Source organism: Diadema setosum, chromosome 20, assembly GCF_964275005.1.
Source record: "Diadema setosum chromosome 20, eeDiaSeto1, whole genome shotgun sequence".
NCBI lineage: Eukaryota > Metazoa > Echinodermata > Echinoidea > Diadematoida > Diadematidae > Diadema > Diadema setosum.
In genome coordinates this window covers 23,635,413-23,652,637 of record NC_092704.1, presented here as the reverse complement: position 1 = coordinate 23,652,637, position 17,225 = coordinate 23,635,413, and the positions used below count along the sequence as shown (strand labels likewise).

At 38.5% G+C, this 17,225-nt stretch overlaps 1 protein-coding gene across 1 annotated transcript in view; it reads left to right on the top strand.

The window, feature by feature from the left end:
- LOC140243328 (homologous-pairing protein 2 homolog) overlaps nt 1–17,225 on the top strand; it is a 64,165-nt gene that overhangs the window by 42,197 nt on the left and 4,743 nt on the right. Inside the window, exons 3-5 of the mRNA XM_072323003.1 lie at nt 5,304–5,393; nt 10,021–10,132; nt 11,366–11,436. Of these exons, the coding sequence (XP_072179104.1) occupies nt 5,304–5,393; nt 10,021–10,132; nt 11,366–11,436 (273 nt within the window). The remainder of the gene's footprint in view (nt 1–5,303; nt 5,394–10,020; nt 10,133–11,365; nt 11,437–17,225) is intronic.

Genomic DNA, 17,225 nt, shown 5'->3' with positions numbered 1-17,225 from the left:
CACAATTTATGTGCTTCCTGTCATACCATATAACTTGTGGGCAAAATTTCACGGTTGAGTGATCACGGGGGAAAAATTGCCAAAATGGCAGTTTGGACATGTTTCTCATTGTACATTTGTTCCAACAGATGAAATTTATATTTTGGAAAGCTAATAACGACTTTTGATCACAATGTCGGTCAATTCACAGTTGAATGAGCACATTTGTTTAGGGGGAACTTACTTTTTGTTTAGTGTTTACAAATATAGATTATCAGTACAGAAAAAGCACTTTATCGGTATAGCCATGGAGGTTTTTGCATACAAGCTCTTTGTTTGTTTGTTGTTGTTGTTGTTGTTGTTGTTTTTTTGGGGGGTCAGATCATTTAACAATGTTTATGAACTTGTCTTGTGATTTGGTTTTAAAAAGAAAAAGATTTGTGATGGTGATGCCCTCTGCTATAGGGAAGAAAAGGTCAACCTTTGCCAAGATTAGGGAATAATAATCTTTTACCCCTCCTCTTTAGTCCCATTCTCCCTCCCACTTCCCCTCCCTCAACTCTTTTGTCCACTTTATCTTTCACTCTTGTTTATTTGTAATCACCATGAAAGTACACACACTGCCCTGCCATGAAACAGCAATTAAGATTGGTGGATTTATGATGGGCCATTCATTCATTGTTTCCTTTGTATGGCCTCAAAGGAATGCACTTTAAAGTGTGCAGCTGCTATGGCAGGCATCCCAAACACCTGTTTTTTTTTTTTTTTTTTTACAAAGGCATTCAAAACACCTGTTCTTTTTAGTCTTGACCAGTGAGTATATTTCTTTTGTTTGATGCATTGTCTAAATAGCAGACCAGTGGGGCAAATATCAGACTCCAGCAAAAATTCAAACAGGAAGAAATAGACGGAGAGTCATAGCAACTAATGGTTGACCCTCTTTTTGTGCAGACAGGAATTGTGGGATATATTTTGTGCCTTTTACTTTTTTCGTACAAGTTGTGCATTTCCACACTTGGTAAGTGTTTTGAATGTAACAATATTTTATTAGTATTGTGTTGACACTAAATGTCAAAACTACTGCTTGGAGACAGTTCATTTCTTTGATCAGGAGAAGGAAAACTTGTATAGTGTCTTTCAATTTTACCCGATATATTTATGAGGACACCCATTCTCACAAGCCGCAGTCACACTGGACAAAGTTCACAAAGTTTAAGTTCTCAAAGTTTAAGTTTTTGAAGTTTTGCAAATTGTGTGACTGCAAACTTGGCAAAAACTTCTTACAAAACTTCCCACAAATTCTGTACAGAGATTAGGGAATTTTCCTGGACCCTGCAAATCTACTCGAAGTTAGTGCAGTCTGAATGCTTGCAGCTGAATCTTTGTGAAGTTTGTCACGTGTCCAGTCCACCACCTGTTTGTGCCCAATGCCTCTGAAGCATCATGTATGTTTGTGAATTGTCTAGTATGTAGCGGTCATTAGCCGTAAGATGGCGCATACTAGTACTTTCTTCTTGCGCACCAGTGTCCAAAAAGTCAAGAATTTATAGAGAACTGAAACTTTGAGAAGTTTAGCCACCAGTGTGACCATGGCTTTGTAATATTTTTATTCTATGATCCCTTCCTTGTTAAACTAATAGTCTGACAACTGCTTTGTATAATACGGACATACAATAAAGAAAGCTATTATAATCACTGAAGGCATAGGATACAATATTTTGCAAGTTTAAAAAGTCTTACTCTTCTGATGTCAGTCTGTACTTCGGCTGTATCATCATGACAGGGAAAATTAGAAACTTTCAGAATTCTGCTTGAGAAGCTGCTTTTAAATCATAAAAGTCAGTTGTTTGGTAATAATTTCTCTCTTATGACAGACACTAAAAAATTCTTTCTGTATTGAAGTTGGACATAGAAAAATGGCTTACTACTTCTGGCATAATAGTTTTGCTTCTTTAAAAATTTTCATTTTCTCTGTTTTTATTTGTCAAGTCTGAGAAACCCAAAGTAGAATAAATAAATGGCATATAATTGGAAGACAAATACTCAGCTTTAGGCATTGGCACTGATTTTTTCCCCTTCTTCTTCCCTGCCTGAGGGTAGTTTTAGTTCTGAATGGAAAATAATTTCTACACAAATGACAGGCAGTTTGGTAATGTCAGTTTTGTGCACTGGTTGCCTTACAGTGGTCTGCCTTGCTGTCTAGGGCAAAGTTCCAAAGAGGCAGTTTAGCCTGACTGCAGTCTGGGGACGATTAGCCGAGAAAAGTGGGCAGCTTAGTTTCATTTCCTGTGCCAAAGACAAAAGATTATCCGCTCGGCAAACGATAGCGATTCCCTGCCTGAAATTCCACCGATGCCACGGTCGCACTTTTCTCTGCCGTGGAGACCGTCCCTCTAGGTGTACAAACGGTTGAACGATTTCTGATGAAAGGAGTTCCGGAGTCCCAATGAGAAAGAATTGGACTGTGAAAAGTGATATTTAGGCTGGAAATTGATAGGGTTGTTATGTGTAAAGCCCTCGGCTAAGAGCGTAGACGTTTGACTGTAACATCTGACTTTGTCAATTTGGCTGACAACATCCAAGTTTCAGGATTATATCAAATGTATAGGACCTAGATAGTATATTGTAGAAATCCAATAACCAGGGCTACATACTAACCCATTTTTTTCTACTGGTCCGACCTGTCTGCCGGACCAGTAGGTACGTATCCAGTTTGTCCATGTTTTACTAGTCCATTCCAGAAAAAGTTACTGGTCCGCCAGTGATTTTTACTGGTCAGGGACCGTTGGACCAGTGCCAGTGTGCAGCGTTGCAATAACTCTCTCTTGAATTGTTCATCACTTGCATGCATTCCAAATGACTTGATTATCAAAATGTTTGGATCAAGTTTTGGCTAATATGTGATTGTCTTTGACTAGTGTTCATCTTTTTTTCATAGAACTCTTTTTCTTCTTTCTCCCTTTTTTAAACCGGGGACCTCCTGACTGACCATGCAATGGACTCTCTTGTGGCTGTGATTATTTTTTGACTCTCCCTCCCCTTGTTGTGGGTGATTTATGGGTACCAAATTAGGCTCATATGTTTGTCTCACAAATCTAATTAGGCAAACACATATTCGTATTTCCATGCATGCTTTTCCTGCAGTAATCAGTATTGAGTAGAGTTACAGTGCAAACAGCGCATCTGCAGACTACTGTAGCTCATTTGAATCTGCTTTGAAAACAAATTTGCAGCAAGGCAATTCAGTGATGTATGTATCAGTGCAGGCTTTTGATTGTATCTTTTTTCGAAAGATCCACGCTGTAAGTAGATGAATAAATGGCTTGATGTGCAAGCACCTTGTGTGTACTATGTCTTTTTGTTTTGTTTTGTCTTTTGCTGTGTCTGTTTTTCTGTGAAAGCATCACACATCCACATTTCCTTCCTTTTTTCATCATGGTTAGATTCTCCACTTCCGGAATCATTGATTATAGCAAAATGTTATTACAATTGATAAATTCCCTCAGGAATTATTGATTGCAGCAAAATGTTCATATTAATGACAACTAAATAGTGTGTATTGTTCCATCCAGGTTTGACTGAATTCCTATAACCTTTGATTCTGGCTTGCCAAAACTTCACTATAACAAATTTGTTGCTATTACAATTTGGACAGGATAAATGATCTTTAAAGGTAACAAAAAGTTTTGGTACCTCAAAAGTTTCCCTGAATTTCCGTGTTTCAGGTTAAAGTATCTATCATATAACTAACACTGTGAGACTAACTCGCCCCAAAGTGCTCTCATTTCTTAGTAATCATGCAATTAACTGCGACCAGCAGCCCCATACGCATAGCGACCAGCAGCCCCATACGCATAGCGTAATGGGGCTTCGCATTGTAGCATTCAGGATCATGACAGATTTAGTATCGCGGGTAAATATCAACTTAAAATCCACAAAATTCTTCAATTTGAAGACTTACCAATTAAGTTGAAGTCTTGAAAACAGGCTTCGAGCAACGTTTGGTTCTGCCAATAGTCCCTTTCTCTTCGAATTGATGACTGAATGTGACTCTGTCGAGAGGACCTTGGGAGAGCTACATACACTGATTACTACGACCAGCGCATACGCACACATCACATGTGAACAAATTTCAAATCCATGAACGGATAAGATGTTTGTGTGCGCATGCGCTTGCCGTCAATTCAGTGTAGCTCTCTCAAGGTCCTCTCGACCGAGTCACATTCAGTCATCAATTCGAACAGAAAGGAACTATTGGCAAAACCAAACGTTGCCCAAAACCTGTTTTCAGTACTTCAACTTAACTGGTAAGTCTTCAAATTGAAGAAATTTTTGGATTTTATGTTGATATTTACCCGCGATACTAAATCTGTCATGATCCTGTAAGCTACAATGCGAAGCCCCGTTTAGCTATGCATATGGGGCTGCTGGTCGCAGTTAGCTACACAGTATGCGTATGGGGCTGCACGCTGCTGGTCGCAGTTATCTCGCACAATACGTGTACTACCTCGCCGCCGCCGTACGGCGGCGGCTCTGGTACGAAACCATTATTGAATGATTACTAAGACATGAGAGCACTTTGGGGCGAGTAAGTCTCACAGTGTTAGTTATATGAAAGGTACTTTAACCTGAAACACAAACTAAGACAAGGAAATTCAGGGAAACTTTTGAGGTAATACCAAAACTTTATATTATCTTTAAGTGGACCCCTATAAAAATCAAGACAAATTAGAATGTTACAAATGTAGTATTCTTTGTGAATGTCACTTTCCACTAAATCAAAGTAAGTAAGCAGTGATATACTGGCATAGTTTGTGTAGTTTGTAAAAAGACAATATCATAAAAAGTATGCAGTGGTAAAAAAAAAAACAAACCAAACTATTATTTTGTTAAGCCAAGGCACGAGGTAATTAAATTGGAGTGCCAATGAAGTACAACATTTGTACATCAAATCATACATGCATGTTAAAGTATTACTAATACTATAAATGGTATTCTACCTCAGGTGTAAGGAATTCTCTTTCTTACACGGTATATCTAGGGAGTCTGATTTTTTGTGGATCGGGACTTGCTGACAATTTTGTGAGTGGTTAAAGCCGTGATCACAGAATACAGCATTGAACAGACAAATGTATGCATACACATCACATTCATGTCGGGATCAGAGTTTACATAGTGTATGTTTTTGCATGTTGTAGAATTTGTGAACAGCATTGTACTTGCAAAATTCATGAAATTAAAAACCCTGCAAAATATATGGCATACAGTAGCCCAATATATATATATATATATTTTTCTCTTTCTCTGTCTGTCTTTCTCTACAGTCCATTGTACGTTGTCTGGAGGAGCTCGCCAAGGATGGGAAGATCACTGAGAAGGTCTATGGGAAACAGAAAGTTTATGTCGCTGATCAGGTTAGTACAGATTTCCAGCTCAAAATGTACCTTTATTCTCTCTCCAGATACGTTTGGTATCTTCATAATTTGTTCCAGACTGGCTAAATGAAAGGTAGGTTGTGTTAACCAGTAATGATAGATTTGGGCAATTGAATTTCTGAGAAGACAAATATAGTGGAATGAAAAACATTTTCACAGTCCGGGGGGGGGGGGGGGGGGGGGGGTGTTGGTGTTTCATCAACGTTTGTCAGTGCTGACAAGTTGTCAGCGCTGACAATTTCAGCAAAATCCTTGGTTTTGATTGGCTGAGATGCTCTGGTCACTGACTGTTACTATATGGTGATTGTCAGCGATGACAACTTTTTGCGCTGACAAACGTTGATGAAATACCCCCCAGGAACCAACTCACAAAGAGAACATCCTAGACAGGCGGACTTCAAGGCACATCATAGAGGGAGTGAGGGAGTGCAGTGATATCTATCATGACTTGCTGGTTTGCTGTGGTTGAGGAAACTTTCAATCAAATTGAAATTCTTCAAGAGTATGGGGTCATGGACACTTTATAGCCTTTGGAATCTCTACCTTTTTCCTCATGATTGTATTTTAAGTTATATCTTCTTCTCTCGCACCCTCTGCATTGGTGAAATTGATTTGCTGAACAGGAACAGAAATTGGAGTAAGTACTTGAAAGGTGCAAAATTCTGTACTGGAAGAAGCACATCCTGGCAGATCCTCAGTTTTAGGTCAGGTTTATATGTAACACCGAGCAGAGGAAAATCTTTGCAGTTTATGAAAAAGCATGAAACAATTTTTATGAGACAGCTCAGAGTGGATAGAAGATGGATTGACCTTGTTTGAGGTGACACTGACCTTAATCTCAAGCCATCCCCCGCTCCTGATTTCAACCTTGGCTCTACGTCTGCTAGTGCATTGATCCTTAAAGACAGTCAACTTCTTCTCAGTGAGGGCTCAAGCCTCAAAGATCAAGACAAGATCAGACAAGATCACTTTATGAGTGGTAACCCTCATTCTCAGAGCATTTGTGGCTATCAAATAGACTTGTTATACTAATACGAAGTGGATACTTTTGGGCAAGTAAGTCTTTTGTGCTTGGCCAATATCAGTGCATTTCATGGATGAGTCAGCTGGATATTTTCATGCGTAATTCATCTCACTCTCTTCAAAATCATTCCCTGTAAATTCTTGAGATTGGGAATCGATCTATGAGATTGTGGTGAGGAACCAATCCAAAATTAAATTGAGATGAAGATTGACTTTCCAATAATTTGGATTTTGGATTGGTCCCTGCTCTCAATCGAAAGAAGTTAATAGAGAGTTTGTATGCTTTTGTTTTCAAGTTATTTGGAGAGTAATATTTGTGAAAACTTTTTGTATTTACTTTATGTATTTCATTAGATATCTCATCTCATTTAGGTATCTCAAATGGGTGGAAAGCTATCTGAAGTACTCAGCAGAGAAAATACAAGAATTCAATGAACATATTTTTTGATTTTTTTTTTTTTATTATTACAGAATCAAACGGTAGCTATTCAAGTGACCTATTTCAATAAGATGTGAAGTGAAATGGTGCAGTTTTAAAGCTTGCGAGAGGGAAACTATATTTACATAAAAAGTAAGCACGAAGCATTACAGTATGTGTTATCAAGAGCATACTGTGCTTCTCCCACAATCCTTCCTATTTCTATCCCAACCTGCCACCTCTCCCAACCCCCTTCCCTAAACCCCTTCCCCACCCCATTCTCCAAACCCCATGATGAAATGGACGTGACAAGATGAGGTAATTTTATATCAGAAGAACACCATACTTCTGAAGGACTTTGTGTAAGCTGTACATCCTTGCGTCTCAGACATTTAAGCGTGTCACGAGACGCAGTAACCGCATCGGTAACAAGATACTGTAGTACTTGTCCATCTCTCCCTGCTAGTGTCATGAACTCACTTTAATTTGGTGATTACCAGTTAAACAAACTTCATCCCAGCACAATCCCCAGGTAGGATTGCAGGAGACAGAAAAATGTACAGTCTCTTTTATTAAAAATCAATTTGTGCAAGTAGAATCAGATACATGTACCTCCAATTGTAATCATATCTGGTCTGTTCTGGTTGTAACATAACCTTTCTGACTTTCGTTCACACAGTAATACTTTAAATCACTTTTGATGTGGACTAATGTTGCTCCATCCTTTTGTGAATTGAGACCCATTATACAGTAGTTACTTCATAATGCATAGTTGAGTATAATCATTGATTTTTTTTTTAGACTTTACAGTTCTTTGTTCTCATGAATAAAGAAGTTAAATTTGTCTGTGTGATATTTCAACAAGAACATTTCTTCCAAATAGAAAACTGTGGCAGTCAAATTTATGTGACTGATTTTTCTAAATGAAGAAAAAAACAAACAAAAAAACCCAAGGTAGATCTATGGTATTTTTACTTCTACTGTGCTGTGTACTTTGAAATATTTTTGGTTAAGATTAGTGAATCTTGATTTGAATATGTTTGTAGTTTTGCTGGTCAGGGACAATGCACTGGAATTTCAGTTACCAGTAGACAACCAATCACTACAAGCCTGCACCGTCATGGCCTGCTAGATGTGCATTTTACCAAATATGACACACATTTCTAACTTCTGCATCGCTTTACACATTATGAAAAGCTGATAGCTGGTCAGAGAAGGAAAACTTGCATTTTAAGCCCTCCCTGTGAATGAAAAAGAAAGCACAATATGATCTAAAAGAATGGACAATCATATACCATATGTCTGTGTAATGGACAGTAATACAGGAGCTTAAAGAGTCGAGAGCTTATGCGCTTGTCAGCTGTTATTCTTAGCCACAGGTAATGCCCATAATCAAATCAGTGGGGGGGGGGGGGGGAGAGAAGATATTAAAAGCCTGTGGGTGAGTAATCATATAAATAGCCCCAACGATTACTGATGATGTTCTAGAGAAAGAATTGATAGCAAGAGTTTGATAGACCATAGGGGCTGCAAACTAGTCAAATGGTTGAACCTGTTTTTGGAAGGGCAAAGGGAGAAGTTGTCATGCAACTTTGTACTATTTTTTTTTTTTTTTTTTTTTGGGGGGGGGGGGGGGGAAGAAGGGGGTGCCAAGCAACCCAGTGTGGTAATACCACATTAACCTCATGTGATTCTGTTATTGTTAAAGGGATCGTATAGTTTTAGTTGAGAACTAATTTCAGGTTTCTAACATTTTTTGGTGAGATAATGAGAAACCTCTTAAGAAATATAAAAGAGCATGTAATTCTATCAGGAATTCAACATTTATTTCATGAAAATTGGTTCTGAAATGGCTGAGATATCCAACAAAGAGCGATTCTAATAAAGTGTGGAACCCACACTTCATTACAATCGCTTTGTTTTACTTTGTTTTTGGATGTTTCAGTCATTCCAAACCCGATTTTCATCAAATAAACTTTGAATTCCTCTGAAAATGGTATATGCTCTGCACTATATCATAAGTGTTTTTTGGGTATCTTTCAAAAAGTTAAAAGCCCAATTCTCATCTCCACCAATACTGTACCATCCCTTTAACTCATTGCTTACCAGGATTTAATGCGTCATAGGAATGTATTCAATTCAATTCAATTCAATTCAATTCAATTCAATTCAATTCAATTCAATTCAATTCAATTCAATTCAATTCAATTCAATTCAATTCAATTCTTATTCGATTTGCACACGGTATGATAACTAACAGTACGTGGAGATGCATGTGTAGTATGTCAGTGGGAAATACCCACATTGTACTTGACAGCAAATGTGCCATGATTTGCTCTTTTCTCATCTGGTTGTCTTGTTTTGTTTTCTCGTAATGAAACCAAAAAAAATTATAGAATCTTCTGGACTTAAGCACTCGTCTCCAAAAATGTTTAAGCAATTCAACTGCCGATTTGCCAACCATAATTGTGTGAAGCAGACTGCAAGAATAATTTGTATATCTCATCAAGATATTCATTAGACCGAATCAAAATGTTTCAATTTGATGTTTTGAGGAAGTAATATTTTGATGAAATATGTATTTGACTGCCATCATCAGTTCTGTGTATTTTTTATCCCAAGATGCAGAGATGTTCAAAAAGGCAGTAACTTTTTTTTGCACACTTCATTTCTGTTCCTCAATTATGATGTCATTTTCTTTAATGAAATGTCTTATTTCCTCGCATAATTCAATTGAAAATATTTTCAGTTTTGTGTGTTCAGTTAGTATTGTAGTGTATACCAAGTGAACTTTCATATGGGAAGTATGAACAAAAAGCAAAATGTAATGAAAAGCAGTGAAGATAAGAAATTTACTTGTCAGAATTTTTATGAAGCATATTTTCATTGATGCCAAAAAAATCAATCAATCAATCGATCAATCAATCAATCAATCGATCGATCAATCAATCAATCAATCAATCAATCAATCAATCAGTCAGTCAGTCAGTCAGTCAGTCAGTCAGTCAGTCAGTCAGTCAGTCAATCAATCAATCAATCAATCAATCAATCAATCAATCAATCAATCAATCAATCAATCAATCAATCAATCAATCAATCAATCAATCAATCAATTGATCACATCCTTTCGTTCCACTCGCTCTCCACAATGCCTCAATTCTTCAGAGCCAGTTCCCCAGCGTTGACGAGACGGAACTGAAGGCCATGGATGCCAAGATAGCCGAGCTGACATCGCAGCTGGAGCAGTCGAGGGCGCAGTGCAAGCAGCACGAGCGGGGTGAGCTGTGAGGTCCGAGGCGGGCCGCCCCTTTTCTCAAGAGATCATTTCTTAGCTGAGCCTGTGATGGCAGCCTCAGGAGGGAGTTATATTTAGGCAGGGATTATAAGACTTTGTTTCATTGTTGTTACCATAATCACCCCAAGAGGGAAGGTTTTTGGCTGCAACGATGTTCAGCTGTCAAGTACACTGTCTGTAAAAAAAAAAAAGAAAAAAAAAATTTGTCCTCATTGAAAAAAAAGTACAAAGATGCTACCATTATCATCTTGTTATTCTTGGTGGAAAAAAAAGAAGAAGAAATAAACTGAAAACTCAGTTCATTTTATGAAGATCTGACTGCCACCCATATGGACACTAAACTCCCTCACGATTTTGCTCTTTGCTTTTGAGAGAAAATACCAAAATAGGAAGTAGATCTGAAAAGCACTTGAATCAGAGCAAACCTCCCTTGTCGTTCATTATAGAAAACCACAAATGGATTATCATCAGTGCATCTAGGGTAAATAGACAGAGGATGCTGAACATTCTGAGTGTCAGAAACTTGACAGTGTTTCAAGACTCGTGAAGTCATTTTCTGGAGATTAATTCTTAATGACCTCAAATCTTGTCAAGAAGGCAAGAAGTGGGAACAGTGGCAGACATTGGGGACTGAAAGGCAGAGAGGAAGGTAAACATTTCTAACTGCCGTTAGGGACAGGTTTGCCGTCCATCCGTCCGACAGAAATGGTCGACTGTCCCCTAAAGTGCATCCTGTCTCTTTCGATTCTCTCTTCCCAGCTCCGGCCTGTCTGAGGCTCGGGTCTCGAAGGAGAGCCTAGTTCACACCTTACTTCATCTTCCACCTAAATATAGCCTTGTTCAGCTTCTTTTATGTTTAGTCCCATATGAAGAATCCAGTTGAAGTTATATTGCAATACACTACTGTAAAAATTAAAATTTTCGCAGTGTGAACATTTTTGCATCACATGAAACTAGTGTGAAAATAAAAGCACATGAATTGTTTCTTCTTATTTCTAATACTGTTGTAGATTTTGCGGATTTTTTCCGCAGAATTGGCATGTGTGCATTTGTTACCTCTTGTCATGTTTTCCTCCCAGAAATGGGTATGGCAGGGTATTCATCAATGTATTGTATATATTGATAATTCTTGTTCTGTATGCCATACATGTACTTTAAATATGAGAAGTTCATACTTTTGTCAATATTCTGTTGTTATTTTTTTTTTTTCTGCAGAGATTGGCACATTGAACAGTGCCCTGACCACAGGGCAAGTGAGAGATCGGATCCAAGAACTCACAGAACAGGTAAGACATAAACATCTCTGAAATTATTATAATCAGAACAACTTTACACTCATAGTTGGTCTTGATTTCAACTTTAAGTGCCTTCATTACCAAACCATAACATCACTTTGAATATTATTTCTTTTCTTTCTTTCTTTCTTTTTGAGGGGGCAGGAGGGTTTCCTTCGGTTGCTGAGTTTGGTTGACTCTGAATGTGGGATTACATTCTGTTGCCACTTGGGAAGCATTTATAAGTACCTTTAAGAAGTTAGCCACACTACTAACAGCTGCACAAACTGTAAATCTAGCTGAAGGACGAGGTGATAGGGATACAGTGCCTTGACCAGGGGCGCAGCTACTGTCGCCAGAGAACTTGACCCAGGGGCCTCTACATTGAGTGACTGTGGTCTTATCCATTGTGAGCCCATACTGGTTCCTTGCCTCGTTCTAGTTTTCCCTCCTATCTTGTCGTCATTCATCGCTGGCTATAATGAAGCATCGCCTACGGGGAAATTGACACTTTAAACATATGAAGGGGGCACAATTCATTGTCTGACAGTTGATTTGTTAGGTGAAAGTGCAATTTTCCTATGGCCTTAGGAACAAAGCCAAAATAATTATGTAGATATACTCCTTCACATTTTAGACATTAAAGGGACAGTACAGTATTGGTGGAGATGAAAATTGGGCTTTTAACTTTTTGCGAGATACCAAGAAAACACTTATGATAAAGTACAGAGCATACCATTTCAAAAGGAATTCAAAGTTTATTTGATGAAAATCGGGTTTGGAATGACTGAAACATCCAAAAACAAAGTAAAACAAAGCGATCGTAATAAAGTGTGGGTCCCACACTTTATAAGAATCACTCTTTTTTGGATATCTCAGCCATTTTAAAACCAATTTTTATCAAATAAACGTTGAATTCCTCGTAGAATTACATGCTCATATTTCATAGGAGGTTTCTCATTATCTCACCAAAAAAGTTAGAAACTTGAAATTAGGTCTCAACCAAAACTGTACGATCCCTTTAAACATTATGCTAAAGTAAAAAATAACAAATTGATTCATGGGCTTAATCCAATTTCTTTCAAGGATTCGTGACAGAATATTTAGTAAACGGCAGTGACCTTTCTTAAAATGTCTTGGTGCTAGTAGAGCTAATGTGAGTCATAAATCAGGCGGGCTTATTAAGGTGGCGTGCTAATACAGTTTCGCCGTCGGACCCCCTTGTTTCTGTTAAGGCAGGAAATGATTTGATGTGGGAGGGGGGTTAGCAGAGGCTTGCACGTTTGTTGCTGGGGTCTCTCACTAATAGCATCCCTTGTTGGCGATATGCGGATAACAAGTAGCCGACGGAGAGGAGGCATTTGTTTCAAGGGAGTGTTGTGATGGAGGAGATTGATAACGTTTCCCCCTCCCCTTTCCCCCTCTCAAGAGATGAGGGGTGAAAATTGTCACCTGATGGTGTGTGGACACCGGCTACGACACCTGTGATAACATCTGTTCACGTACTGGCAACACTTTTCTCTGCATTCCAGTTCCTCTTTCACAAGACCTATACGTGCATATATTCCTCAGTTCTTCTTCCTAATTGCACCTTCCTCAAAACGTACATTCTCTCTTATGCTTTGTGTGAACTGTTACATTCTCGTCTGCTCCATATTTTTTTTCTCTCTCTCTTTATTTGCTCTTTTATCAAGCCATCCATCCATCCATCCATGAATCCATCCCCATCATTCAACAAAGTGATCTTTTCACTCCTTCATTGATTTTATCTGTTATGTAGGCGGATGTAGAATGTGTCTTCACCGGTTTCATGACATTTGCTCCTGTGACAATTGCTTCCATGAAATATATGCAGGCTAAGCCAAACGTAAATTGTACTCACACACATAACTCTAACCGTATAATCCTCACCTCACATCAAACTAAACCTGAAACCCTATCACAACCCTGACCCTAACCCTAAAAAGTCCTGAGAGAAATTAAGACTGTTACATTCTCGTCTGCTCGTCTGCTCGAAAGAGGCAAGTCGCAGGAGCAAGTGTCATGTCACCATCATCACCATGCAGAAAAATCAATCAGTGGACAGTGAATAGTCCCAGTCCCCTGTTTTGGAGTCTTTCATATGTCCATGTTTATGATTGACATGTTTGTTCAATTTGACCTGTGTGTTGTGTGCGATTACAAATTATTTCTTTCACTCACATTTACAATACAGATATACATCGTGTATCTGATTTGAGAAGTGCCACAGCTATAATCATGAGCTTCTTTACTGATATATTGTATCGTTGGCTGAGAATTGGAAGCAGGGCTTTCTCGCAATTTTGGAGGGTATTGAGCTATTGATATCATGTTGTAGAGCTTGATCTCCTCTAAGTTTTTGGTGTCAATTTTAGATTACTTTAAAGGACAAGTTCACCTTCATTAACATAAGGGTTGAAAGAATGTAGTAATATTAGTAGAACACGTCATGAAAGTTTGAGGAAAATCGGACAATCCGTTCAAAACTTATGAATTTTTGAAGTTTTTGTGCAGTCACCGCTGGATGAGAAGACTACTGCAGTGTATGATGTCACATGCGTACAACAATACATATGTATAAGGAAAATATAAAGAGAATTTCACAAAATTTCATCTTTTGAAACAAGTACACATTTCCTTGACTCTTTACTGACATATGTTATGGGTAATATTATTCCCATTGCCTTTAGAAAGAGGCAAGTCAAGTGCTCTTTTATTATGCGAAAAAAGTGAAAATATGTTGAATTTTCTTTACATTTTCTTTATACTGCTGTACTCATATGACATCACGAGCCTTAGTAGTCTTCTCATCCAGCGGTTCCAACACAAAAATGTTAAAAATTCATTACTTTTGAACGGATTGTCCGATTTTCCTCAAACTGTCACTGATGTGTTCTACTAATATTGCTGCATTCTCTCAATCCTTATGTTTATGAAGGTGAACTTGTCCTTTAATTTTCAGTAAAATGTTAAAAATCTAAACCAAAAGGAAGCCTTATTTTACCCTGTATTTGGAACAATGTCTACAAATCTACCCACTTTTGATTCAATTGATTTTTGATTTCACGAAAATTGATTGTTTCATCTTTATTACTGCTCAAATCTTAAAATGCGATAGCGCCCTTCTTGTTCTCAGCTGATGATATAGTTCAACCATACCCCATTCTTTCTTGCTCTCAAAGTGCAGTAGCCCCACGCTCATCCCCTTTCTTCTCCTACTGTGTCCTCTGTATGATTTTAAAACATACTGTAGCCTATGTATGAAATATCAATTATGGAGCTAAAATGTTTCATTGTTGCAGTTGTGCTTTAATGTGAAGGTTTTTTGCAGACACAGAAATTCACTCAAAGGGTTGCCCCTTCTTCCCTTGCCCCCCCCCCCCTACTTGCCCCACCCAAACCTATCGCAGGGTGACTCAATTGGAAGGGGATTTCGGTTGTAGGGTGACCCTAGCTCACCTGGGCTTTCCCCAGTGACTAGGCTTTCTGAAATAATTGGAGGTATATTGGGCGTGAGGTCAACAACTGTGAAATGAGCCCTCCCTTCCTGTTTGGTCTATTAAAAAGGACTGGAGCAGATTTAGACCAGGAGGGAGATTTATAGAAAGTGTCTGTTCATAGTGGCCTGGTTCAGTCCATTGGTCAGACACCAGATAATCCCATAGCAGAGGTATATTTCTGAGCAGTATCATTATCAATCATCATCAATCATCATCATCATCATCATCATCATCTTCGTCATCAGCATCATCATCATCGTCATCATCAGCAGCATCATCATCATTGTCATCATCATCATCATCATCATCCGTTCCTTTATCAACATTACCATTATCAGTGTCATTATCATCATCATCATCATCCTATCATCACCACCATTCATCATCTCTATTTTCATCATCAGCATCAACATCATTACCACCACCATCATCATTTTCATCACGGCCATCCGTAACATCATCTTCATCTTCAGTACCATCAATTCTACTATTGTCAGTTCGTTTCAGTTCTGAAATCTGTAGACCCATTGTAGTTGCTATAAAATCTGAAGCTAAGTTTTGGATTGGCAATATTTCTAAAGACAAAACTTCCTGTTCCTTTCTTGAATTGGCAAATTTTCCTTAATTTCTTTTTGATTTTCTGCAAATTGAATGAATTTAATCAGTTCCACATAGTCTTTCTCCAATATAGGAGATGCAGTGAAATTCATGTGTCAATTTAATGATTAGAAGAAGATGATATTGCTATCAAATTCCTCCAGGACTTGATGTGTTCATGATTACCCCAGTGACCTTCTCAGTTCTCATCATGCACGCTAGTTCACATCATTTCACCCTGTTCTTCTGGTTTTCTTCATCATTCTCATCAAACTGATAATCAGCAGGTCTTAAAACCTCATTTCTTCTGGCCCCGGAGATGCTCTTTAAAGCTATGCTCAAATAAAATCTTTCATTCCTCTGTGGAATTGAAAGCTAAATATATAAAATTTCTATTAAAAATCACCCTCCCCCTTCAGGGAATAGACGTGATGGATTAATTCATTTTTCCTCTTTGCATCTTTAAATATCTGGGTATATGAGAAGAGGATGCCTTTTGTTGCTAGGCAACGAAGGTCCTCTTTTCATAGTCTGGCAGGGGGAAGAGGTCTTTTATTTGCTGTGTCTGACAAACGTCATATCATGTAGGAGCATCAAGGGTCTTCTGTAGTGTCATTCTTTCCTTCCTCTGGTGAAGATTGTAGAGTGCGAATTAAGGCTCAATTTAGAGATGAATGGAGGAAGAAGAGGGTGTTTTCTGATTCTCAGGAGGAAAGAGTGAATGACTAATGATTCACTGGTTAAGGTTTATGGAGGGTGGGGAGGAGGAGGGAGGGAAGTGGGAGGGGAGGGAATCAGGATGAGGCAAGGTGCATGGGGTTTTTTTTTCTCCGTCTCTGATGTGCAGAGAACAATTGAATGCTGAGACTTCCGGCAGAAGTGCCCTCCCTCCCCCTCCATCTCCTCTTCCCCCCCCCCCCATTAAAGATAGTTTACTTTTCATCTTTCTCAAAGACATCTGGAAGAGGAGGCTCCATCTTTTTCGTAATGAGGCAGGTGTAGAAAGATGTTATCTGTGACATATTTTGGGCACAATTGAATCCTACCATTTCAAGAGATTATGAACATATCAATGATGACATCGAATGACAAAGGTGGTTTAAACTTAAGACCATTTCATGCACGTATTTGTATTAATGCATGTTTGTGACTGGATGTCAGTTGGCGTAGGCAATCTGTCAATTATATCTACTTGTGTGTGCAGAAGAAATTTGCGTAAACCATGATGGTTTAGATTTAATCCACCTTCGTGAATTCAGGCCATTGGGAGCACATCAAAAACACAACACAAAACACACAGCCAACCCTGTCATAGTTTCTGTAGGTTTCCCCATTGGTTGCTGGGAATCATATTCATATGATCAGGAAGTGTGAAGGTCTGGTAGCAAGCGGTAAAAGAGGATGGTCAGTAGCACAAAATAAAGGAGAATGTTTCATTCATCAGTTCCTGGAGACCACTCTTTCTGTGGTTTAGTGCTGTGCTGTACATCTCTTTATTTTTTTCTGCTATTCTTTGTGAGTGTCTAGTAAGATGATGTAACAGTTTCTTTTATTTCTGCATGAGTGTGATTGGACTTATGAGTGACTTGAAGATGGAAGGCAAAGCTACCAGCAGAATCATCTTGTTCTGTTGGAAGGATCAGAGATCGACAGTGAGAGAAGCCCCACAGCACTTCTTCCTTT